This window comes from Arachis ipaensis, chromosome B9 (genome assembly GCF_059453495.1).
Source record: "Arachis ipaensis isolate K30076 ecotype BB chromosome B9, ASM5945349v1, whole genome shotgun sequence".
Taxonomy (NCBI): domain Eukaryota; kingdom Viridiplantae; phylum Streptophyta; class Magnoliopsida; order Fabales; family Fabaceae; genus Arachis; species Arachis ipaensis.
The window spans coordinates 151,927,548-151,953,192 of NC_142444.1; the positions used below are offsets into that span (position 1 = coordinate 151,927,548).

Sequence of the window (25,645 nt, forward strand, 5' to 3'; positions counted from 1 at the left end):
CATATTTAAAATAGAACATGTAACTAATTTTAATTTAGAAAATTTGTATAATTTTAAACTCTATTTATTTTATCAAGGTAAATTAACCATCTCTGATTCTTAAAAAAGTATTTTGTCTATGTTGTCAAAGAAGTAGCATCATGATTGTTATGACTCATGGTCAAAACCAAAGGTGATTATTGGCTTATTGGCTTATTGCAGAGTATTTCCGTTTATTCTTCACCCCTTCAGTGCACACTTCCACCGCTATTGTTTCTGGGTCTTTCTCTGATTTTGGTTCTGTTGTTGACCAACTTCGACGTGCTTGTAAATCGGTTGAGGTTAGAGTTGTAAAAAAAAGTTTCCAGCTTTGAGCTTACCAAACGTTCTTTCTTCGTGCTTCAGTGACCGGTCGGTATGCTTAGCTTTGGATTCATCCAAGTTTTGTTTTTTGGTCACTGAAGGGCAACTTGGTCATATCAGAAAAACTTGAAAGTAATTGCAGCTGTTCTCAGACTCAGATATACAAGGAAGTGTTGTTGATTTGAAGTCCTTTTTAGCTTGCAGGCTTGGGTGGAGGGGTTTGGTTTTTCTGATTGGGATTTTCAAGTTTTGGACTTTTGGTTTGCTGAGTATGTTTATTGTTAGCAAAATTGTTGCAAGTAATGATTGCTTTGAATTGGGAACATGGGCAGTAATGGGATTGAATATTTGTCCAATGAGGTATTAGAAGGTGGTTTTGATAGCCACCAACAAGAGAAAGATATCAGGGAAATGGATAATGAAGAGATGATGACAAGGGATAGAAAGTCTATAAATGGAAAGCTTGGTTTATCTTCTTCATCAGAAGTTGGTTCTTCACCAAGGAGAGGTTTGTACTCATTTGCTTCTATCATTTGATCTGTTAAGTAGCCATTGAGATCAATAATGAAGGTGTTTTTAGGAGAGGGGAAAGAAATATTCTAAAGTGACAAAATTGGTAAACTGATAAAGTGAAATGTTAGTTATCCTTGAACTTGTAATTTTCATCAAGTTTGGTGATTAGACCTCACTTTTTCACTTTATCGACGTTTACTTTACCAACCTTCTCACTTTAGAAGAGCTTGATCCTTTTGGTAGTGTGAAGTTACTCATTGGGTTCTGTTGTTTTCAGATAACTATTTTATTGATTAAACTTTAGCAATGTACAATTAAGAGAATGAAAAAAAAGAGAAATGGCAGAATTTATGCAGACAAAAGGCCATAAGAGTTAATATCTTCCGGTTGTTGTATTTTGTTTGGGATATAACTTAAAAATTGCTGTTGGTATTGTACCCATTGGACTATGGTTTCTAACTTGCTTCCTTCTGGAAGAGTTATTTTGTGTTTGCTAAATTTTGCTTATGTTCATGAAGGCTTAGAACATTGCACCACAGCACCTGTTGAGACTCGGAGAAACCCACTTATAGCTGACCATGAGGTTATGCTTTCTAGATCAATGACGGAGAAGACCCCAAAGCATGATCTACTATTGGACAGATTGTCCGAGGATGAGAAGGTAGATGGGGGTGTTGTTTTATCTGCATGATTTTACATTTCAAACTTGTACTTCTGCTCTTTTTGGAATGTTTTTAATTCTAATCATCATAAGTTATTCTCAAAATTTTCAGTTTCTAATCATTATTTTCAAAAACATGTAAAATCTCATAGTTCTATTGTGAATATAATATATGCTGAATATATTCATTGTGTTTCAATTATGAGCTTATTTACTTCTAGAAAACAATAATGCCTTCTGGTTCCCAACATGTGTTTTGGTTATTACTTACGGTTATGCCTTTGAAATTTTGTTATTGACTTTAAGCTCTGTGTTTTTCATTTATGCATTGGATTTTCCCTGTGATAAGCAAGTTCACAACATTTTATGATTTTGATTCACAGCAACAACTAATTGCTGACCTTGTGAGGATACAAAATGATGGGACTGTTGAAGTTGATCTAGAAAGAAGTGCATCTGTTGCTTCAGAATTGCTAGAATTCCAGTCATTTGACGAGTCAACAGCGAGTGAAAATCTTATTCGTGAAGCAAAAACATCAATTCCACGGTTACAAATTGTCATACTTGTGGTTGGAACTAGGGGTGACATACAACCTTTTCTTGCCATTGCAAAGAGACTTCAGGCATGTTCAAATACATATATTCGGTTCATTTTGTTGCTAATGAGAATCACCTTATATTATAATTGATCTGATTGCATCATTTGGAAAGATGCAAAGTCTTTGTTTAATAGTTTTTTTTTTTTTTGGTTTCTTTTCTTTCTTCAGAGATGAACTAATATTTACTTGCAGGAGTATGGTCATCGTGTTAGGGTGGCAACTCATTCTAATTTCAGCACATTTGTAAAGTCAGCTGGTGCAGATTTCTATCCGTTGGGTGGCGATCCACGTGTATTGGCAGGATGTAAGAGTTCCTTGCTTAAAACTTCCATTTTCAAGCAGTATAGTTTATATACCACTCAATGAATTGTGAAAGTTTATGAGAGTTGAGAATTAGTCTTAACAATGTGAAATAATATCCAAACATTTCTTGCCAGCCTCAAACTGCATATGGACCTAAAGTTGTCTATAAGAAGTATCTGATACGGATATTGTCGCATGATAATAACTACCAAGAAAATATCAGTTCTTGGAACAATTGCAAATGCAATCCAAGTGTCTTAGTTAAATAACCCGTTTGTCTTTTTAAAGTGATATATTACCATGTGTTCTACTTTCATTTGATTCTTTGTTCATCTGCTGCTGATATACTGAAAGAGTTATTTGAATGATAGATATGGTGAGGAATAAAGGTTTAATCCCATCCGGGCCTGCAGAAATATCTATCCAAAGAAAGCAGCTGAAGGACATTATTGATTCCCTTCTTCCAGCATGCACGGCGCCTGATTTGGAAACTGGTGTTCCATTCAGAGCCCAGACTATTATTGCCAATCCTCCAGCTTATGGTGAGTAGTTAGTAGATCAAATATAAAGTGTTAGTAATGTTCTTAGAAAGGGAATAGGAAAACTGGGATCACGAAAGTAACTTGCAAATTTGACGTTTGAAATTCAGAGGCTTTTACATTAAAAAGCATGTAGAACATAGGAGTTTGTTTTTCCAATTTGTTTCCCAAATTCATAAGATCTGTCATTGATTGCTCTTTGTTTCAAAAGAAAAGTTTTCCTTTCATTCTTGCAGAGCATGTTTATTGTTTGCAAATTTGTGTGAAACTGGCACATGACTTTTTAAGAATGAAATAGATCAAACTCTATCATCTGCTCTGGCTTGCAGGACACACTCATGTTGCTGAAGCCCTTGGGGTACCTCTTCACATCTTCTTCACAATGCCATGGACGTGAGTTTAAATTGCCATAACAATTTTATATAGGTAAGATAAGGTTTCATAACAAGTTAGGCATGACTTCATAATTTGATATTTAATATGCAGGCCAACATATGCATTTCCTCACCCTTTGGCACGAGTTCCTCAAAGTGCTGGTTACTGGGTAAGTCTTTTGCTGAAACAATATTTTGTTATTTGATTTTGGTGCTTTTGTGGTTTCCAATAGATCTTTTGTTCCAATATTTCCTTCTGGCTCCAGCTATCTTATATAGTTGTGGATCTACTAATATGGTGGGGAATAAGAGGAATCATCAATGACTTCAGGAAAAACAAATTGAAGCTTGCTCCTATTGCATACTTCAGTATGTACCGTGGATCGATATCTCATTTACCAACTGGCTACATGTGGAGTCCCCATGTTGTTCCGAAGCCAAGTGGTATGGACAAGGATGTAATTGATAGTTGCATTATATGATTAAGTCCTAAACAGAAATTGCTAATCATGTTTAACATATTTGCAGACTGGGGACCCTTAGTTGATGTTGTTGGTTATTGTTTCTTAAACCTTGGATCAAAGTATATACCACAGGAAGATTTTGTACAATGGATTCGGAAAGGGTCACCTCCAATATATTTTGGATTTGGGAGCATGGTATGGCATTGTAACTCGAACTCAAATCTGATTAGTAGTAACTTTTGTCCCACAACTTCAATTTTTCTGTTTGGATGTTCAAGAAAATGAAGCATGATGAGATTCACCAAACTGGATTCATAGAACTTTTGCCTCTAAATTCTAGTGGCCTACCATTTTATGATGCACGAGAATGCAGCATTGCTCTTTTCTTCTTCATTTTCTTTTCTACTTGTTAATCTGAATGGCTATTCTAATGTTCATCAGATAGTCTGATCGATCACTCTGGTGTAGAACAAGAAAGGGTACTCAGAATTCTCCATATTCATATTAGGCTGAATTCTGAAGTTCCTGAGGTAATCTACCTTATAGGAACTCAAATAAATAATCATAGCCGTGGAAGCAGCCACTGATGTAATTATCAGGTTAGGCTGCGTACATTACACCCTTTGGGTGCGACCCTTTCCCGGACCATGCGTTACGCAAGATGCTTGTGCACCGGGCTACCCCTATTATAAAAAATAACAGTTTCTTGTCATAGCATTAGCAGTTTCTAACTAAAGTAGTATTATTTTTTGAATTGCCTAAACAAAATTGTTGTGCATACTTTGCCAGCCACTAGAAGACCCTAAAAGAACAACAGATGTTATATTGGATGCACTACAGGAAACCGGACAACGGGGAATTATCGATCGGGGTTGGGGCAATCTTGGGAATCGTAAGTATTCTATTCTAATTTCTGTTGAAGTTAGAAGGTGTTATTTCTCAGAAAATGTTACATTTTGTTCAGTGTGTTTTAAGATAAATTACAATAGTTGCACTATGTTTTTCATTATGCAGTGGAAGAAGTTCCTGACAATGTTTTCCTACTGGAGGAATGCCCTCATGATTGGTTGTTTCCTCAATGTTCTGCGGTGGTGAGTTTCAACATAAGTTATTGTTATAGGAAAGTGAGAAAATAACTTGGAAAAAGGTTAAACAACCCCAAAAATTACAGGTGCATCATGGTGGAGCTGGAACTACTGCTACAGGTTTAAAAGCTGGGGTAACACTCAATAATCAATACTCAATAATGTCTTCTCTAATATATTTTCTTTTGAAATTTGAATGCCTTTGGATATAAATGAAATTATTCTGGCGCAACAAAGCAGTTCTTTTGTTTTATTTTATGAGAAATTCCATGTGGCGAACATCTTTCCCTTGATTTAGGTGCGGCCTTTCTCCAGATCCTATGTTACTGCACGATGCTTGTTAACTGGGCAGTCTGGGCTGTTCTTTCTTTTACCTTACATTTGAACCGATACTAACTAACTTTCCACTTTTTTACACTAAAGTATTGGCCTTGTAGCATTACCTGGGAGTTGGCTAGTGTTGACTCAAATACAAGATAAAATACAAAGTAAAAATGTTGGTGACCTAACATTTCTCTACATTTAACTGGCAGTGTCCGACGACCATTGTTCCGTTCTTCGGAGATCAGTTCTTTTGGGGAGATAGAATATGCCAGAAAGAGTTAGGACCGGCCCCGATTCCGATATCCGAGCTCAGTGCCGAGAACTTATCAAATGCTATAAAATTCATGCTCCAGCCAGAGGTAAATTTCCAAGTCATGAGGCACATTTGAAGTTACAAAGATTTTCAAGTCCATGACGTATATACTTGTATAATTCAGGTGAAATCTAGAGCAATGGAAATCGCTAAGTTGATTGAGAATGAAGATGGTGTAGCCGCTGCAGTTGATGCATTCCATCGCCATCTACCTGATGAGTTGCCGCTGCCAACTCCTCCTCCGGTAGCAGAGGATGAGCATCCTAGTTCTTTGCAGTGGTTTCTCGGCCAACTCGGAAAATGGTGCTGTGCACCTTGTGGTGGTGTGTAGCCCCTTTTTTTGCATTTTGCCATTTTCATTATTTCATTCATTATAGAATTAAATCTTGTAGGATAACTCCCAATTTTTGTTGCCTTTGGTACTTCATTCATCTTATGCGAGAGAAATAGTATGACTAAAAGTAATAGTATGAACTATGAAGTGAGCTTGCTCTTGGAATTCTTATATGATGAATTAATAAAATCAGCAGAGAATTTTTTTCCAAAAGAAAGTCTAATCTCTTTGACACGTTAAATTTCATCAATTTGGGAATTTGCTCGAGTCTTGATATGCTTCACGACTGGGTCACCAACTCGCAATCCTATAGTACAAATTTTCACGAGTAAATAGTCAAATTAGTTCATAAAAAATTATTTATTTTTTAAATTAGTTGTTAAAAGATTTTTTAATCAAATTTATCTTTCAAATATTTTAAATTAGTCATTTTAGTTATTTTGTTAATTCCGTGCTAACGACATCAAAATGACACCTTAAGTCAATTAAGTGACATTACAACAACACCTAATATTTCTAATTAGCAGTGATAAGTTTATGAAATTACATCAAATTAATTTTAAATTGAGGGATTCTAATTGACGTGTACCCCTAAAAGCTCGGCAACTATCCATTCACCATAACCAACCAAATATCTCGGAACTCTTGGCAAATCCCAAACGGAACTTGATCACAATTACGCACAAGCCAAATATCATCTTCAGCTCGTTACTCACAACGGCACTCACCATGAATATCAGAACAAACACAAGAGGAATAACCCTCCACTCGTCTATAAAAACAAGTCAAGCAATTCATATAGACAGGTCACAGAACTCACTATGATTTATTATCCTCATTTTCTCATATGCTTACTTGTGCGTCGGAGTGCTTTTTGCAGGTGCTCCCATCGCCGTGTTTCACTGTGCCGAGGTTCACTAACGGCGCTGCCTCTCTGGACGACGTATACCTCTATCCAGAAGTTAAGTAGCCATCACCGACATCATAAACCTCGACTCACCCAGGACGGAACATTTGGCGCCCACCGTGGGGCCCAAGAGTCAATCTAACCCCACTATTTTTTCTCTATTGCACTTTGTGTTTCTCTTTTGCGCAGGGTTTTTCAACCTTCTGACATGGCCGATAACAGAATTCACCAACTTACTCAGGCCGAACTTATGGCCCAGATGACCGAGCTACAAGCAGAAGTTCGAAGACTTGCTGAACTGTCAACCCAAAACAGTGCTAGTAAACGTGAGGAGGGTAGTTCCAAAGGCCCTGTCCAAGGCAACACAGACCTATTAAGTGTCAACCCGCTGAAGGAGAAGCTGACCTTAGACAACCCGTTCTCCGAGGAAATCACAAACTACCATATGCCAAAAGATTTTACACTACCTTCCTCACTCGAGCCATATAAGGGGATTGGTGAACCCCGGGCTCATATTAAGAAATTTCAGTCCATGATATTTTTTAACAGCCCTAACAATGAGCCTGTGCTTTGCAGAGCTTTTCCCACTTACCTTGACGGCGCTGCATTATTTTAGTTTTCAAAATTACCTGCAGGATCAATCTCTTCATTCAAAGAGCTGGCGAAGTCCTTTATCGACTACTTCGCGGCAGCGCGGATTTACGTGCACGGATCAGACTACCTCGGCACCATCCGCCAAGGTCCACAAGAAAGCTTGAAAGACTGCATGACCAGATTTGCAGAAGCAACCATGGAGATACCAGATCTGGGCTAGCCTTTGACCTGGAAAGTTCAGGGAAACAATCGCGGTCACTAAGCCGAAGACATTAGAGGAATTCCGGGAAAGGGCGGCCGGACAGATGGAAATCGAGGAGCTCCGTGAAGCCGAAAGAACGAAAAAAAAAACAACCTAGGAGGGAGGAAGACAGAACCACAAGATTGGCGAATAACAAAGACTCCATGAAGCCATTCAAGCTTCCCAAAATTTGACAATTACACTATATTCAACACCAAGAGAGAAAAGATAATTAAAGAGATACTCAACGCTAAAATCATAAAACCTCCAACAAGAGCAGGGAGCTACCAGGATACACAATTTGTGGACAAAAGCAAACACTGTGTCTTTCATCAAAAGTACGGACATACAACTGACGAGTGCGTCATAACAAAAGACCTGTTAGAGAAATTAGCTCGGCAGGGCCTCCTGGATAAATACATCGAAGGAAGAAAACATAAAGAAAACGACAGGAACCGAGAAGAACGCCAACAAACTTCGGGAAACAAGGAAGACAATAAATGGCCAAACAACACTCCACCAAAAGGAATCATAAATTGCATATCCGGAGGATTCGCCGGGGGAGGCGAAACAACCTCGGCGCGAAAATAGTTACCACGCAATGCTGGCAATCGAAGGAACAGCACCACAAAGCAACAAAGATGCACCCGTTCTCAAAATCACTTTCAGTCTGGCAGATATATGCTCGGCTGCTCCAAACTTAGACGATCCGGTGGTAATCTCTATCCAAACAGGCGAGCTATTGGTAAGGAAAGTCCTTTTGGACCCAGGTAGTAGTGCAGATGTCCTTTTTTACTCTACTTTTCTAAAAATGAAATTATCTGAAAAACTCATGCAACTCTCATCTGGAGAACTAGTAGGATTCTCTGGAGAAAGGGTCTCGATCAAGGGTTACATATGGCTAAAGACGATGATAGGAGAGGACTCATTATCACAAACATTGATATACAATATCAGATAGTTGATTGCCCCAGTCCTTACAATATTATTCTCGGAAGACCTGCTCTGAACATGTTCAGGGCAGTAGTATCCACTTTTCATCTATGTGTTAAATTTCAGGCATAGGACAGCAAGATAGTTACACTCCATTCAGACCGCCAACAAGCTCGGCAATGCTACAATGCAAGTCTAAAGAGGTCGGCTGCAGGATAGGAATTTTAACAAGAGGTCAAAGCAATTCACAGCACAAACGAGGTACTGTCCCTAGCAGAGCTTGACCCCAGAGGGGACACTCAAGAAAGACCTCAACCTGCAGACGAGCTCCAGAAAGTTCCACTGACGTCAAAACCAGAGTAGGTCACATACATCGGCCAAGCTCTCCAAGGACAAGAAAGATCGGAACTCATAAAAGTGTTACAAGCCAACACCGACTTGTTCGCCTGGACCCTGGCAGACATGCCCGGTATAGACCCTAACGTCATTTGCCACAAGCTCGCCACTGACAGGACGATCCGACCTATAGCTCAAAAGAAGAGGAATCTCGGAGCAGAAAAGTCAAAGGCAGCTCTAGAAGAAACCAGAAAACTCCTCAGTGTCAACTTCATCAAAGAGATTCGCTTCACCACATGGCTGTCAAATGTGGTAATGGTAAGGAAAAATTCAGGTAAATGGTGCATGTGCGTCGACTTTACAGATATGAACAAAGTATGTCCTAAAGATGCCTATCCCTTACCATGCATTGATAAGCTTGTAGATAGTGCATCAGGTTTCAAGAGCTTAAGCTTCATGGATGCATATTCTGACTACAACCAGATCCTCATGCAATCAGAAGACCAAAGCAAAACAGCATTTATAACTGAACATGGAAATTTTTGTTATAGAGTAATGCCATTGGTCTAAAGAATGCAGGTGCAACGTACCAACGACTAATGGACAAAGTATTCCGTCATCAGATAGGTCGGAATATGGAAATCTACGTGGACGATATGGTCGCCAAGACCACCCAAGGAAGATCACACTGTGAAGACCTCAGGGAGATATTCGAACAGATCCGAGCATACAAAATGAGACTCAACCCGGAGAAATGCGCCTTCGGGGTACAAGGAGGCAAGTTCCTCGGATTCATGCTGATCTCACGAGAAATCAGAGCAAACCCTGAAAAATGTGACGCAATACTTAACATGGCGAGTCCTAAAACAATGAAAGAGGTCCAACAATTAGCAGGAAGAGTAGCTGCTCTGTCACGGTTCTTGCCGGCAGTATAAAGCCGATCATACCACTTCTTCCAGACGATATCAAAGAATAAAAAATTCGAGTGGACAGGAGAGTGCGAGACAGCATTCATTGAGCTCAAAGCCATCTTATCATCACCACCGGTGTTACAAAGACCAGAAGTCGGTAAATCTTTATACTTGTATTTATCCGCTAAAAGCTCAGCAACTATCCATTCACCATAACCAACCAAATATCTCGGAACTCTTGGCAAACCCCACACGGAACTTGATCACAATTACGCACAAGCCAAATATCATCTTTAGCCCGTTACTCACAACGGCACTCACCACGAATATCGGAACAAACACAAGAGGGATAACCCCCCACTCGTCTATAAAAACAAGTCAAGCAACTCATATAGACAGGTCACAGACCTCACTCTGATTTATTATCCTCATTTTCTCATATTCTTACTTGAGTGTCGAAGTGCTTTTTGCAGGTGCTCCCGCCGCCGTGTTTCACTGTGCCGAGGTTCACTTACGGCGCTGCCTCTCTGGACGACGTATACCTCTATCCAGAAGTTAAGCAGCTATCACCGACATCATAAACCTCGGCTCACCAAGGACGGAATACTAATGTTTTAAGTTCTCATCTCAATTAGGTTTTGATTTGATCTAGTTTCATAAATTTATCATGCTAATAGTCAATTAAGACTTTTATGTGCTACATTAAAAATTTTGGCGTCGTTAATAAAGAAAATAATAGAAAAACTAACGTGATTAACTTAAAATCTTTGAAAGATGAATTTAATTAAAAAATCTTTTGAAAACTATTTTAAAAAATGAGTAATCTTTTTAGAATAAATTTGAGGACTTACTCAAATTTTTATTGAGCTAAGATTCTCCCGTGGCTAATTTTCTTATCCAAAAGGGTGTTAATGAATCTTGTTTTTTTTTTTTTTTTTTTTTTATGAAATAAAAAATCTAAATGAATTCGTCATAAGTCAGTCCAGCATGCTTAGGGAGGACTCAAATCCATGTCTTTCGCAGCTACCAATTTCTTGGTGCTTCAATGGATTCCATTACAACCAAGTGTATCACAACTTTAATACATGAAGAATGACATAACACAACTCTGAAGTAACTCGTAACAGCTCTATGTAAAAAAGTCAACAACATCATTAATAATTCTTTTTTTTTTTAAAGAAAAAACAAAAGCCATGTTTTGATATATGGGCTTAAAAAACCTTGTAAAATATCCCAGAGCAGAATTTGTCTGGAAATTCGTTAACTCATCTCGTAAGTATCTGTCTTTTCCACCTGTAACTGTAATTACCTTTCACTCCTTCACACTCCTTGATTTATCGGATTCTCTGTGTCTTCAGCTCATCCATCATGAGGTGGCCGGCGCCGCCGCGGCCTACCACCAAAAACGCCGGCTTAGGCGTCGCAGCCATTTCCTACATAGCCATCGACTACCTCCGCCATGTCTCCCCGGCGTGGCACTCACGCCTTATGCCCGTGCTCTGGATCTTTCTCGCCCTCGCCGCCCTCGCTCGCGTCCCCTACTACCGCCATTGGTCCGAGGAGTTTCGCTCGTTGATTCCGTTCGTCGCGTCAATAGTGTTCATGCTTGCCGCTTTACTCTACGAGGCAATTTCGGTTCGCTCCGTCACCGCCGTCCTCGGCCTCCAGTGGCACCGGTATCGAACTGTTACAGTTAACTACATTTATTTTCCCTCGCTTTCCGTGAATGGATCTGTTGTTTCTTTAATCGATCTCGTTGTAATTGTTGATTCTTTAATGCGAATCTAGCGTTGTTGAATGAAGTCAACGAACTAGATTTCCTTAATGTTCATGGAGAAGGAGAACTACTGAAGATTGGATAACCTATTATTGGTTTGTGATTTTGAAACTAAAATGGTCAATGCTAGTGATCTTGACTAGTCCGAGATTCTTCAGTGAAGAGAATTTTAGCTTGCTACTGTATGATTTTGTTATAATTTGCACGAACAATTTCTTTAACCTGCTGGTGTATTTCTATTAGAAAGATCAAAACTTATGTACTTATTTTGTTTTGACAGCAATCAACCTCCTCTTCCAGATTCTGGTCAATGGATTCTCCTGGCATTGAATGAGAAACTCCCTAGTGCAATTGTTGCGTTACTAAGAGCTCCTATTATTGGATTGCACCATTACTTGATGTTGTTTATAATGTTGGCTTTCTCTGTTCTATGTGACTCTGTAAAGGCCCCAGGCTTTGGACTAGGTGCTAGATACATGTTTACCATGGCAATTGGCCGTCTTCTTCGTGCCATCAGTTTTGCATCTACAATTTTCCCATCACCGCGTCCCTGGTGTGCTGATGGTCGGTTCAGAGTTCCAGCTCATCCCCATCCCTGGCTTCAGAAATATTATATTCCCTATCAGTCAGATCATATCGCTATCCGCCAGGTGATAAGGCTAGATGAAGCTTATGGTATGTGTGTAGTGTGTACTATAACTGAGTTCTAATCATTGCTTATATTGTGGCCTGTAAATATTAACAAACTTATAGGTCTCTTAAATCTTAGTGCTCATTAGTATATCCTCTTCAATTTTATCTTCCTTCATAATTTTTTTCTGCCCAAAAGGAGTATCTTAGAATTGAAACTGAAACATACTAGGTTCTGGACATTGTCATCGATTGCAGCCACTTCAGGATGGTCTGTTGTGGTTTTATTTGATATGTATTGAGTTCCTGACCTTCACTGGAATTGTAGGAATTTTAGTTTCTATTATTTTGTTTTCGGTCCTTATATATGGTATTGGAAGCTTTTAATAAGTTGGATCTAAAGCTTTCACATTTATCATGTATCTCTTCCCCTACATCTGTATGAACTAGTCCACCTTCGCAGATATTTTTGCTTGAGCAAGAAGGTTATGCTAAAGTGCTAATCAACATTCTTTCCTTTCATAGTTGACATTGGAAAACCAGTTGATGAATACCGGCCAAATTGGGGTGCAATGAGCTTCCTGATTGATTTCCTACGACCCACTGCCTCTGAAGGACCAACATGGTACAGTCTTTTAAAGAAAGCTGAAGGTGGCTGCAATGACCTCATATACAGTGGCCACATGCTTGTAGCCGTACTGACAGCCATGGCTTGGACTGTAAGTTCTGAAGTTCCTTGCAAGATTGCATTGTCTTATCATTTGTGTGTGTCTGTGTGTGTGTGTGTGTTTTTTTTTTTTTAATTTTGAATCACGAGCTTAATTCTTGACTTTTCTATTTTAAAAAATGGTTGCAGGAAGCATATGGAGGGTACAGTTCAGCTCTTGTATGGCTTCTTGTAGCGCATAGTGCCCAAAGAGAAGTACGAGAACGGCATCATTACAGTGTGGACTGTGTTGTAGCCATCTATGTAGGGATCCTCCTGTGGAAGATGACAGGTTTTCTCTGGTCAAATACAGTTACATACAGCGACAGGAGGCTGGCCAAGCTTAAGAAGATTGAAGGTAGACTAATCCAAGCTTCAAAGGACTCAAACATGGATAAAGTGAGGGAGCTTCTCAAACAGCTCGAGTCGAGCGATGAAGAGAGCACTTTTAGCAAGGGTAGGGCAAATAAATATGGACGGTGGTTTCCTTTTGCCGTCATTGGCTTTGCACTTGCCGTTGTCCTTCTGGCTTTCACATTGACAAGCGATGGGTGATCCTCTTACCACGACCTAAACAATTTATTATTTATAGTGTCCCGTTTTGTTTCAAATTTGTAAGCATTTTTTTATGTACCATGTTCTTTTTGTCTGCGGCAGTTTTTGAGCCATTTAACTGCACTTATGTACGTTAATCGTCATGAGGTTGACAGTGAGTCAATGAGGGCTTCTTGTGCTGATGAGTGTTGGGTTCCTAACATTTTCACCACGGCCAATTCTCATCTTCTTGTATCACTATTGTAAGTTCTTCTGTATGAATATAGATCAGGATGACCGAACTTATCCCAATTCAGTGGGATTCATCACTCTGTATTTTGTTTTAGATGGTGGCAAAGTTTTTTTCTGCAAGGAAGTGCTTTCTTTCCTCCTTCCTTCGAAATAATATGTATGCCAAAGTGTGCATGTAGCTTCAAAATTGTGATTGAATAGTTGGAGTGACCTTAAATTGCTCTGATAGATACAATAATAATAATAATCAGGTTATTGCATTGTGATAAAAATGAGCTAATCATTAATCAACATGTAATATTCAATTTTTTGTTAAATTGTTCTCCTAACAAGACATGTATATTCAATAGCCAAGAAGCAATAGCTCAAATGACATAGTCTTTCCATATTTAATTAAGAGGTTGCGGGTTCGAGTCTCCATATCTTTGGTAAAAAAAAAAAAAAGACATGTATATTTAATAGAATTTTTTGATAAGAAATAAATAAAGTTTGCTCATATCGTTAAATTATATTGATGCAAGAAAAAGAAAATGAATATTAATATGAACAACTAAAAATGAATAATTTGAATTCCTTTGAGAATTCTAATTTCCATTTTTTCTTCATTTGTAAATCGGACAAAAAAGATCTTATTTCTAAATTAACTCTCACACTTTTTTAAAATTGAATTCTATTCCATTAATATATTATAGTTATTCTAAATCATGAAATTAAATTTCAAATAGAAATGAATTCTTTTCTTAAAAGAAATAAAATTCTTTTTTCATGTTAAATGTTTCTAAACAAGCTCATGGAAACCTACTCTTGTACTGATAATGAAGTTGAATATAGCAGATGGAGAAGTGGGGAAATAGTACATGCAATGAATTGTTGCACATGTAGCATCGCTTTTGTTTTTGAAGGTTATTAATCCATGGACCATTAACGTGTTCAAACTTGAAACACAAGAAATAGTTGAAAGAGTAGAGTGCAAGTGCAAGCAACAAACACATATATTATTTTGCTTTACTCAATAAACAATACTCACTTGTTTTGTTTTATTTCGCTATCCTAAACCAAAGAATCCCTCCCAAATTCTCTCGCAAGTTCCAATGGCACTTTCCGTTTCCGCGTCTTCCACAATCGCTTCTCTCAACTCCTCCGAAGCCTCCACGCGTTTCGCACCTGCTTCTTCTTCCTTTTCCTCTGCTTCCGCAAAGCTATCCTCGCTTCAATTCCCCCGTCGCTCTCGCTTTCTTCGAATCGGAACTGCTTCCTCTCCCTCCCGCCGCCGTCGAATCCTTCCTCTGGTAACAATAAAAACAAAACCTAATTCTTCTCAAGTTTCGTCTTCTGTGCCGATTATTTACTAGTCCATTACACCGATTCCTGAATTGTTTGGTCAATTTGCGATTTTAGAATTTCAAATGTATTTCTTTAAATTTGTTTAGGTTGAAGCAAAGAAACAAACATTTTCTTCATTTGACGAGTTGCTAGCTAATGCTGAGAAGCCTGTTTTGGTTGACTTCTATGCTACCTGGTATGTAATTAGTTAAGCTCTGTACTCATGTACTGTGTGTTAACTCTTAATCTTTGCATAATCAAAACTGAATTTAGTTAGTGACTTGAGTTAAGGCGTGGTTTTATTATACTAGGTGCGGTCCTTGTCAATTCATGGTTCCCATTCTTGATGAAGTCAGCACGCGCCTTAAGGACAAGATACAGGTAGTCAAGATTGATACTGAGAAGTACACCGCCATAGCCGACAAATACAGGATTGAGGCCCTGCCAACCTTCATCATCTTCAAGGATGGAGAGCCCTTCGACCGATTTGTGAGTTGCTTTTTGCTTTGGAATGTTCTTAGACGAGGGCTTTTCTTGCTTTGTTTAGTTTTGGTGGAATTTTGAAGTTACATTTATAAATCAGTTTAGTAAAGAGATTAATACAATAACAAAGTCTTGTCTCACTAAGTAAGATTGACTACATAAATTAAGTCTTTATCTATCTTTTACTCTTTATCCATTTTTCATCTCATTCACTCTTTTGATTGAGTGTTTTGTCAGTTTTCTCCTCACAAGTCCAAACAATCTGAGATGTGATTATACCATCTTTTTTATAGTAGATGCTACTCTAGCTCTCTCTGATATCTTCGTTTCTTATTCTATCCAATTGCGTATGACCACTCATTCATTTCAATATTTTTATCTCTGTCACAATTTATGTTCGTACTCTCTTTTGACCGTCCAACCCTCTGTACTATAAAACATAGTCGGTCTGATAGCAGTACAATAGAATTTATTTTTAAGTTTTAAAAGCACATTTTTATCGCATATAAAATCAGACACACTTCGTCATTTTGACCAACCTGCTCTAATCCTATGATTTACATCTTGTTCAATCTTTCTATTATCTTATATGTGCTCCTAAGATACTTAAAACTTTTACCTTATCGTAGAATGTTTTTTCCAATCTTCACTTCTGTATTAAGGTTTTCTCTTAGATGGCCGAACTTACATTCCATATATTCTGTTTTGCTACAGCTGACCATACACTTTTAGAGTTTCTCTCTGTAAATCCAACTTCTTATTTAAGTCTTCTCTTGACTCTCCCATAAGGATAATATCATCGGCAAAAAGCATGCACCATGACACAGACTTTTAGATATCCTTTGTGAGTACTTTTAAGTTTTCACACAAGTTATAGTTCCATCATACATATTTTTAATTGCACGAATATATGTGATCTTTATTCTATTCCTTTCCAAAATCTTCCATAAGATCTCCCTTGACATTCTATCATACGCTTTTTCCAAATCAATAAACACCATATGTAGATCCTTTTTATTACTACGATACATCTCCATCAATAAACATCACATGTAGATCTTTTTTATTATTACAATACCTCTCCATCAATAAACACCATATGTAGCTTCAATGGTAGATCTGACTGGCATAAAACCAAATTGATTCTCTGTTACTTGTGTCTCTTATCTCAACCTCCGTTCTATCACTTTTTTCCATAACTTCATGGTATGACTCATGAATTTGATCTCTCTATAATTTTCGCAACTTTGTATATTTCCCTTATTTTTATAAATAAGTATCAATGTGTTCTTTCTCCACTCATCTGACATCTTCTTTAACCTTAAAATTTCATTAAAAAGTTTGGTTAATTAACTGATGTCTTTTTCTCCAAGACCCTTCTAAACTTCAATCGGAATATTATTGGGTCCTACTGTCCTACCATTTTTCATCCGTTTTAGAGCTTCTTTTACCTCGAAGTTTCAAATCCTTAGATAATAGTCGATATTTTGATCTTCTTCCCTTGGACATAACCGATCAAGGCTCGAAAGAGTTTTCTGTCGTTCATTAAATAACTCGTAGAAGCAGTTCTTCCAACTTTCATTGATCTTCTCATCTTGAGTCAATTTTTTCGTCTTTATCCTTTATGTACTTAATTTGATTCAAGTCTCTTATTCTTTTTTCACAGCTCTTTGCGATTTTATATATACATTTTTCTCTTTCCTTCGTGCCTAAAGACTAGTAGAGATCCTCATATGCTTTTGTTAAAATTTCTTAGCCACTTTATATTTTCTCCAATTATCTACATTACAACAACAATAAAGCCTTATCCCACTAGGTGGGGTCGGCTACATGAATTAAACGACGCCATTGTGCTCTGTCATATATCATGTCTACAGAGAGACCGTTTACATGTAGATTTCATTTGACCACCTCATGGTTGGTCTTCTTAGATCTTCCTTTGCCTTTCGCCCCTTCTTCATCTTCCTTCTCATCCACCCTCTTAACTGGGTGTTCTATCGGTCTTCTTCTCACATGTCCAAACCACCTAAGACGCGATTCAACTATCTTTCTCACAATGGGTGCTACTCCAACTCTCTCCCTTATATCTTCGTTCCTTATTTTATCCAATCGCGTATGACCACTCATCCATCTCAACATCTTCATCTCTGCCACACTCAGCTTATGTTTGTGTTCCCCTTTAGCCACTCAATACTCCGTACCATAAAGCATAGCTGGTCTTATAGCGGTGCGATAGAATTTACCTTTCAGTTTTAAAGGCACTTTTTGTCGCATATAAAATCAGATGCATTCCGCCATTTTTACCAACCTGCTTGAATCTTATGATTTACATCATGTTCAATCTCTCCATTATTCTATATGAGGCACTCAAGATACTTAAAATTTTTAATTTTTTGTAGGATGTTTTCTCCAATCTCCACCTCTGTATTAGGGTTTTCCCTTCTCAGACTGAACTTACATTCCACAAATTTCGTCTTGCTACGATTTATGCGTAGACCATACACTTTTAGACCTTCTCTCCATAAGTCCAACTTCTTATTTAGGTCTTCCCTTGACTCTCCTATAAGGACGATATCATCGGCAAAAAGTATGCACCATGGCACAGGCTCTTGGATGTGCTTTATGAGTACTTCCAAGACTAATGTGAAATCTTATACCAATAAGAAATTTCTCTGTCACACCACCTTGAGTCATCACACTAGTTGTGGCACAATCATACATGTCTTTAATTGCACGAATATATGCGATCATTACCCTCCTCTTTTCTAAAAACTTCCATAAGACCTCCCTTGGCACCCTATCATATGTTTTTTCTAAATCAATAAACACTATATGTAGATCCCTTTTATTACTACGATACCCCTTCATCATCCTTCTTAATAGGTATATCGCTTCAGTAATAGATCTTCCTGACATAAATTCAAATTGGTTCTCTGTTACTTGTGTCTCTTTTTTCAACCTTCGTTCTATCACCCTTTCCCATAATTTCATGGTATGACTCATGAGTTTGATCCCTCTATAGTTTTCGCAACTTTGTATATCCCCCTTATTCTTGTTGATAGGTATCAAGATGCTCTTTCTCCACTCATCAGGAATCTTCTTTGACCTTAAAATCTCATTAAAAAGCTTAGTTAACCAGTTGATGCCTTTTTCTCCAAGGTCCTTCCAAACCTCAATCGGGATATTATCATGTCCTACTGTCCTGCCATTTTTCATCTGTTTTAGAGTCTCTTTTACCTCGAAGTCTCGAATCTTTCGATAGTAGTCAAAGTTTTGATCTTCTTCTCTTATGCATAACCGACCAAGGCTCGGAAGAATCTTCTATCTCTCATTAAATAACTCGTAGAAGTAGTTCTTCTACCTTTTATTAATATTCTCCTCTTGAGCCAACACATCTCCATCCTTATCCTTTATGCACTTAACATGATCCAAATCTCTCGCTCTTCTTTCACGGCTCTTTGCGATTCTATATATATATCTTTTTCTCCTTCTTTCGGTCCAAAGACTAGTAGAGACTCTCATATGCTCTTGTTCTTGCTTCACTTACAACCACTTTTGTCTCTTTCTTAGCCGCTTTATATTTTTTCTAGTTATCTGCGTTGCGGCATAAATGCCACTCTTTAAAGCACTCCCTTTTTATCTTTATCTTTTCTTGTACACTCGCATTCTACCACCAGGACTCCTTGTCTCTTAGTCATATTCTTTTAGATTCATCAAAGTTTTCTTTTGCTGTTCTAATAACTTCTGCCATCTCCTTCCACATCTCTTCCGCGCTTCCATTCCTATCCCACTTTGCCTCTTCTCCTACCCGTCTTAGAAAGCTTCTTTGTTCCTCACCTTTCATCCGCCACTACCTCGTCCTTGGGTTCTTCGTATGATGTCTTTTCCTTAACTTTTGCTCAACGTGAAAATCCATGACGAGTACCCTATGTTGTGTTGTCAAACTCTCTCTTGGGATAATTTTATAATTAATGCAAAATTTCCGGTCGACTCTCCTCAACAAGAAGAAGTCGATTTGAGAGCTTATAATGCCACTCTTATAGGTTATAAGATGTTCGTCTCTCTTTTTAAAACATGTATTTGCGATGAGAAGATCAAAAGTTGAGGAAAAGTCTAAAATAGTTTTATCCTCGGCATTGACCACCTCGAAACCATGGCCTCCGTAAATACTCTCATACCCAGTCACTTCTCTCCCAACATGACCATTTAAATCTCCTACTAAGAAAATCTTATCTCCTGAAAGTATGTCTTGAACCAAACTCTTTAGATCCTCCTAAAACCTTATCTTGTGTTGTTCGTCCGAACCCACTTGCGGTGCATAGGCGCTAATCACAAGAAAAGTATCTCCTTCTACCACAAGTTTGATAGAGATGATCCGATCTCCCACCCTCTTGACATCCACTACATCCTTCTTCCACTAGCCTTCGTGCTGACCCATTTTGTTTCTTGTAGGCATATGATATTAATCTTCCTTCTTCTTATGGTGTCTACCACCTCCATGAATTTTCCTGATAGAGTGCCTATGTTTCATGTCCCAAATTTCAATCTTTTGTTCTGACCTTTACTTTTAACTTTTTTTTTTGTGAACTAATTTATTTACCCTCGTCCGTTCACGAAAACGCGGGAATCCTTACTCATTTAACACTACACCTGAGTATCGATGCAGCATTTCTTACTCATTTGACACTGTACGTGAGCCATATAGCGCGTTGCTTCCAGCCAACGACCTAGTTTTAGCGCAATAATGTTTTTGATCCATGTCATGAAGATTCGACTAAGCTTTTATGTTGGTTGTCGAACGACATAACCTTCCTTTATCCAGACTTGGGACCGACTATGTACAACAGGTGTAGCATAGGCGAAGTTAGTAAAAAGGTTAATAATACATTGTAATACTACTTCAACTCTGTATTGTTGGATATAGTGGACTTGTGTCTAGTTCGAAATTAGGACTGGATGTTTGCACATTCATTCACATTCCTTATCTCTAAGGCTTGTTCTTGTTGACTTTAACATAATGAAAACATGCTTTGATTACATGGTTAAGAACCTAATAGGTGCATCTGTTAAAAAATGTTTAAGACCTTAGTCCGTGGTTGATAGTGTAAAATGGTAGCATTATGTTTGATGTTCTAGTAGATTGTCACTTGTTATCTTCACACTCATTTTGTATATATAACTATAAATATATGAAGTCATACCATTATTTTAAATGTTAAGAGAGCTTCGCTTGCTGAATATATTTATTTGAAAGTTTCCCTTGTGCCCACCAATTTTTGGAACACAAAAGAGTTCTCATGTTGAAGCTACATCGTATATTTTGTTTATTTATAGTTTGCATAATCTTTTTTATTATTATTATATGGCTGGTTAGTTTGCTTGATTTTATATCTTCTCTTGTGGTATGATTTGCAGGAGGGAGCAATGACTGCAGATCAGCTCATTGAACGCGTAGAAACTGGTCTCAAAGTCAAGCAATAAACCTAGCAAGTCTTTTGTTGTTCACCCTATCACTTTTAATTGTATAGTTTAATTAAAGCTGCACTTTCTGGAAATTGCTTCTCTGCATTATCCTTTTCCTCTAAAATTTCGTATTACTTTTAACATTTTCAGGTGTAATGAAACCGCAAAGAATACTTTCTGTTGGAATGTTGGATGTCATAGGTGAATAGGTGAATATATTGGAAGACTAAACTATTATGTCACTTTTTTTTCGTTCATTGATAGTTTTGTATCTCAAATTGCTAAGGAACTTGACAACCCCCCTCCCCCCCTCTCCTCCTCCTCCTCCTCCTCCTTTCCTCCTCTTCTTTTCGGTTCTGTTCACTCAATAGCGGTATCTTTTAAATTAAATGGGAGATTCTATTGTGCTTACCCAAAAAATCAACATAATATACTGTTTTTATGTGTCAATTGTTGAGGATTATTGAAGGCTATTTTTTTAAATGAAAAAAAAAAGAAGATTAAATTAAAGTAATATAATAAAATTTTATTATTATAGTTTATTATAATAATAAAAATTTGGAAAATTTTTTAAATAAATAAATTAAATATTTTATTTATCAAAATATATTATTATAAAAATATTTATTAATTAATATAATATTATTTATTCCATTTAGATTAAAAACAAGATGTATATACATATTGTTCATATTCTTGCCCAACACTAAGGCCCAGATCCAAACGAAAGACCCAATCCAAAAGATTGAGTCTCACCCCACACCGACCTTCCTCTAAAAAAGTTGGTACTAGCCACATCTTGCTCTAAAAGAAGTCGGAGACGAGAGTTAGCTGGCAGATAAACACTCATTCCAATGAGTAACTGCCCCAAAAATCTCTCAACCCACTTCCAGGAGCCATATCCCAACTCCCCTAAAATAAAGGGACGGTTATCCACCTTAAAAGGTGGAACTACTTCAACGGTGGTTATTGGTTCACCACTATAAGTACACTGACACCCCTCAGGTATCTCTGAGTCCCAATACTCTCTAGACCTGCTCACACCCTTGCTGACTTAGGCATCAGAGTGTCTTTGCAGGTACCACCCCCCATTTGTTCATACTCACAAGTCGGACGGAGGCCCCCAAGGCGCAAACCCGCTCGAAGGCTTCCTTCCTCAGACGATTGGGCTAACCCAGCGAGTCCAGCCCAATAATCTCCGGTTACCCAACGTAACATTGGCGCCGTTACCGGGGACCTGAGAGATCAACCAGTGATGGCGGACGAATCACCGGAAGATGGCCACACGGCGTCTGATTCCGAACAGGAAAACCTGGATATCGGAAACAACGATGCGAACCCAACTCCCCACCAGGAAGCCAGCGATCAACATCGGGAAGGCACCTACGGGCTTAAAAATCCGAAGGTGAACTCCTCGAATGGACGAGAGTCAGGAAAGGAAGGGCCACCCCACGCAACCAAGCTAATGGGATTGGTCCACGGCCACCAAGGCCGTTTGGAACAATTGGAACAGGAGTTAGAATGACAACGGGAGGCAGAGCGAAATCTCAGGGAAGAGATAGAGCGACGAAAAGAGTTAGAAGAAAAACTCTTAAAACTAGAATCCTCCCTTAGAAGTCGGAACTCTCGTGGCGACCGAGAATAGTCGCCCCTGGGAGGAGAAGATCCGTTCAGTGAAGGCATCATGAGGGCAAAAGTTCCAAGAAACTTCAAAAGCCCTGATATGAACCTCTATGATGGAACCACAGATCCGAAGCATCATTTAAGCAATTTCAAAAGTCGGATGTATCTGGCTGATGCTTCTGATGCGACTCGCTGCAAAGCTTTTCCGACCACCTTATCAAAAGCAGCGATGAAGTGGTTCGACATCCTCCCACCAAGATCGGTCCCCAGCTTTGAGGACCTCTCGAGAAAGTTCTTGATGAGGTTCTCCATCCAGAAGGATAAAGTAAAACACGCACCAAGCCTCCTAGGAATAAAGCAGGAGGTCGGAGAACCTTTGCGGGACTATATGGAAAGGTTCAATAAAGCATGTTTGGAAATTCAAGACCTGCCCTCCGAGGCAGTCATCATGGGGTTAGTAAATGGGCTCAGAGAAGGTCCCTTCTCACATTCCATATCAAAAAGGCACCCCACCTCCTTGAGCGATGTACAAGAAAGAGCAGAGAAGTACATCAACAAGGAGGAGAATGCCAAACTACGAGAGCCGAGTTGGCGGTCCGGGCACGTCCCCTCGACAAAAGAGAAAAAGAGAGAGCCCAAGAAGAAAGAAGAACTCGGTCTCGACAGACCGAGAAAATATCACTCTTATACTCCTCTAAAAGTTTCCATGGTGGATGTATACAGAGAAATCTGCAACACTGAAAGGCTGCCGCCTCCCAGGCCCATTAAAAATAAAAAGGGAGGAAGCCGCGGTGATTACTGTGAGTACCATAAGATCTATGGTCATTCAATAAATAATTGCTATGACCTTAAAAATGTGATAGAAAAGCTGGCCAGAGAAGGTCGGATTGATAGATATCTCATGGAAAGGTCGGACAATCACGGGAAGAGAAAGCGAGAGGATGGCGACAGAAGAGACCCACCGCCACAAACTCCCGAGAGACACATACATATGATCTTGGGAGGATTTGGGGGGGGGGACTCACCAAGTCCTCTCGCAAGAGACACCTCAAGCGAGTTTACCAGGTCGGGAGTGAATCACCCGACCTCCCCACAATCTCATTCACAAAGGAGGATGGGCAAGGAGTAATCCCTGGACATGATGATCCAGTGGTGATAACCATGATCCTAGCCAATGCCCATCTCCACAGAACCCTAGTAGACCAAGGGAGTTCGGCAGATATCATTTTCAAGCCCGCATTCGACAAATTAGGGTTGGATGAAAAGGAGTTAAGAGCCTACCCCGATACTTTATGTGGATTAGGCGACACGCCGATAAAACCACTGGGATTTCTACCCCTCCACACGACCTTCAGAAAGGGGGAAAAATCCAAAACTCTGAGCATAGACTTCATAGTCATCGATGTGGGATCAGCATATAATGCCTTGATTGGCAGAGCTACCCTAAATCGACTCGGAGCGGTGGTGTCTACCCCTCATCTTTGCATAAAATTTCTGACATTTGCGGGGATAGCAACGATACGGAGAGACCAGAAGTTGGCGAGAAAATGCTACAATGAAAGCCTCAATCTGAGAGGGAAAGGCAAGGAAGTCCACACCATAGAGCTCGGTGGCACAAGAACCAAAGAAGAGCTGTGCCCACAACCAGGAGGAAAAACTGAAGAAATACAGGTCGGCGAAGAGGAAGGGAAAAATACCAACATAGGAGCTAACCTAGAAGAAAACTTAAAACAAAGGTTGACAAAGCTCCTAAAAGAAAACTCCGACCTCTTCGCCTGGAAAGCTTCCGACATGCCAGGGATAGACCCCGAGCTCATGTCCCACCGGCTCTCGGTCCACCCAGGGTCTCGACCTGTACAGCAGCGAAGGCGTAAGCTCGGCCCAGAACGAGCTCAAGCGGTAGAAGAGTAGGTACAAGCAATCCTAGAAGCCGGCTTCATCAGAGAAGTTAAATACCCAACATGGCTAGCAAATGTAGTGCTAGTTAAGAAACAAAATGGCAAGTGGAGGATGTGCGTTGACTATACCGACCTGAATAAGGCATGTCCCAAGGACCCATATCCGCTCCCAAGCATTGATACCCTAGTGGACTCCAGCTCAGGGTATCAATACTTGTCGTTTATGGATGCCTACTCGGGATATAACCAAATCCCGATGTACAAGCCAGACCAGGAAAATACATCATTCATCACGCCTAGAGCAAATTATTGCTACGTGGTCATGCCTTTCAGATTAAAAAACGTAGGGGCCACGTACCAAAGGCTGATGAACAAAGTGTTCGCTCCCCACCTTGGGCACTTAATGGAGGTCTACGTAGACGACATGCTGGTAAAAACCCGGGAAGAGGCCGACCTCTTTACGGACCTCGCACAAGTTTTCAACACCATAAAGGCGCATGGGATGAGGCTAAATCCCGCAAAATGCACCTTCGCGGTGGAGGCTGAAAAATTTCTAGGGTTCATGCTAATCCAAAGAGGGATCGAAGCAAATCCCGACAAGTGCAAAGCCATCCTAGAAATGAAAGCCCAACTTGCTTGAGAGAGGTCCAACAACTGAATGGCCGACTTGCAGCCCTTTCTAGGTTCTTGGCAGGGTCAGCATTAAGGTCCCTTCCACTGTTCTCTCTGCTAAGAAAAGGATGCCAGTTCGAATGGACTCCAGAATGCGAAGAAGTGTTCCAAGAGTTCAAAAAATTCTTGAACCAACCTCCAATCCTCACCCGACCTCTAGTTGGGGAAGAACTCGTCCTATATTTGTCTGTAGCAGACAAAGCTGTCGCATCAGCCCTAATACGAGAGGATGAGGTCGGACAGTATCCAGTGTACTTCACCAGCAAAGTTCTACAGGGCCCCGAACAAAGGTACCACAAACTAGAGAAGTTTGCTTACTCCTTAGTAATAGCCTCACGGAGGTTACGGCCCTACTTCCAAGCCCACACAATAAGAGTCTGAACGAACCAATCTATGAAGCAAATCCTCCAAAAGACGGATGTTGCAGGGAGAATGGTTCAATGGGCGATAGAGCTCTCCGAGTTCGACTTGAAGTATGAAACTCAGACAGCGATCAAAGCCCAATGCCTCA

At 39.3% G+C, this 25,645-nt stretch overlaps 3 protein-coding genes across 5 annotated transcripts; all 3 read left to right on the forward strand.

Moving 5' to 3' along the window:
• The first annotated feature begins 131 nt into the window (after positions 1-131).
• Positions 132-6,068, forward strand: UGT80B1 (UDP-Glycosyltransferase superfamily protein). The gene is made up of 14 exons (XM_016319297.3): positions 132-850; positions 1,374-1,516; positions 1,900-2,139; positions 2,308-2,419; positions 2,790-2,960; positions 3,287-3,350; positions 3,444-3,501; positions 3,598-3,775; positions 3,860-3,990; positions 4,585-4,687; positions 4,810-4,886; positions 4,967-5,014; positions 5,414-5,563; positions 5,642-6,068. Exons 1-14 carry the CDS (start codon positions 667-669, stop codon positions 5,846-5,848), a joined length of 1,866 nt encoding a protein of 621 aa, XP_016174783.1. The 5' UTR covers positions 132-666; the 3' UTR covers positions 5,849-6,068.
• A 4,839-nt stretch (positions 6,069-10,907) lies between these two features.
• LOC107618829 (Sphingomyelin synthetase family protein) lies at positions 10,908-13,792 on the forward strand. Its single transcript, XM_088499983.1, has 5 exons — positions 10,908-11,045; positions 11,132-11,449; positions 11,831-12,225; positions 12,706-12,899; positions 13,037-13,792. The coding sequence occupies exons 2-5, from the start codon at positions 11,142-11,144 to the stop codon at positions 13,439-13,441; spliced, it is 1,302 nt and encodes a 433-aa protein (XP_088356109.1). The 5' UTR covers positions 10,908-11,045; positions 11,132-11,141; the 3' UTR covers positions 13,442-13,792.
• Positions 13,793-14,604: 812 nt separating this feature from the next.
• Positions 14,605-21,183, forward strand: LOC107618303 (uncharacterized). 3 transcript variants are annotated; one of them, XM_016320329.3, is made up of 5 exons: positions 14,605-14,961; positions 15,103-15,191; positions 15,307-15,484; positions 20,894-21,000; positions 21,092-21,183. In XM_016320329.3, the coding sequence occupies exons 1-4, from the start codon at positions 14,764-14,766 to the stop codon at positions 20,957-20,959; spliced, it is 531 nt and encodes a 176-aa protein (XP_016175815.1). In that variant the 5' UTR covers positions 14,605-14,763; the 3' UTR covers positions 20,960-21,000; positions 21,092-21,183. The 3 variants fall into 3 exon arrangements, with proteins under 3 accessions (XP_016175815.1, XP_016175816.1, XP_016175814.1); XM_016320330.3 differs by having other exon boundaries at positions 20,894-20,964; XM_016320328.3 differs by having other exon boundaries at positions 20,894-21,183.
• The last annotated feature ends 4,462 nt before the right edge of the window (positions 21,184-25,645 follow it).

Bases quoted from the DNA above. Each gene is read 5' to 3' on its own strand.
- LOC107618829 (XM_088499983.1), top strand. From the start codon at position 11,142: ATGAGGTGGCCGGCGCCGCCGCGGCCTACCACCAAAAACGCCGGCTTA. The intron at 12,226-12,705 runs GTATGTGTGTAG...TTCCTTTCATAG, and splicing joins AAGGCTAGATGAAGCTTATG to TTGACATTGGAAAACCAGTT. The intron at 12,900-13,036 runs GTAAGTTCTGAA...AAATGGTTGCAG, and splicing joins TGACAGCCATGGCTTGGACT to GAAGCATATGGAGGGTACAG.
- LOC107618303 (XM_016320328.3), top strand. From the start codon at position 14,764: ATGGCACTTTCCGTTTCCGCGTCTTCCACAATCGCTTCTCTCAACTCC. The intron at 15,192-15,306 runs GTATGTAATTAG...TTATTATACTAG, and splicing joins GTTGACTTCTATGCTACCTG to GTGCGGTCCTTGTCAATTCA. The intron at 15,485-20,893 runs GTGAGTTGCTTT...TATGATTTGCAG, and splicing joins GAGAGCCCTTCGACCGATTT to GAGGGAGCAATGACTGCAGA.
- UGT80B1 (XM_016319297.3), top strand. From the start codon at position 667: ATGGGCAGTAATGGGATTGAATATTTGTCCAATGAGGTATTAGAAGGT. The intron at 2,140-2,307 runs GCATGTTCAAAT...ATTTACTTGCAG, and splicing joins CCATTGCAAAGAGACTTCAG to GAGTATGGTCATCGTGTTAG. The intron at 3,991-4,584 runs GTATGGCATTGT...ATACTTTGCCAG, and splicing joins ATTTTGGATTTGGGAGCATG to CCACTAGAAGACCCTAAAAG.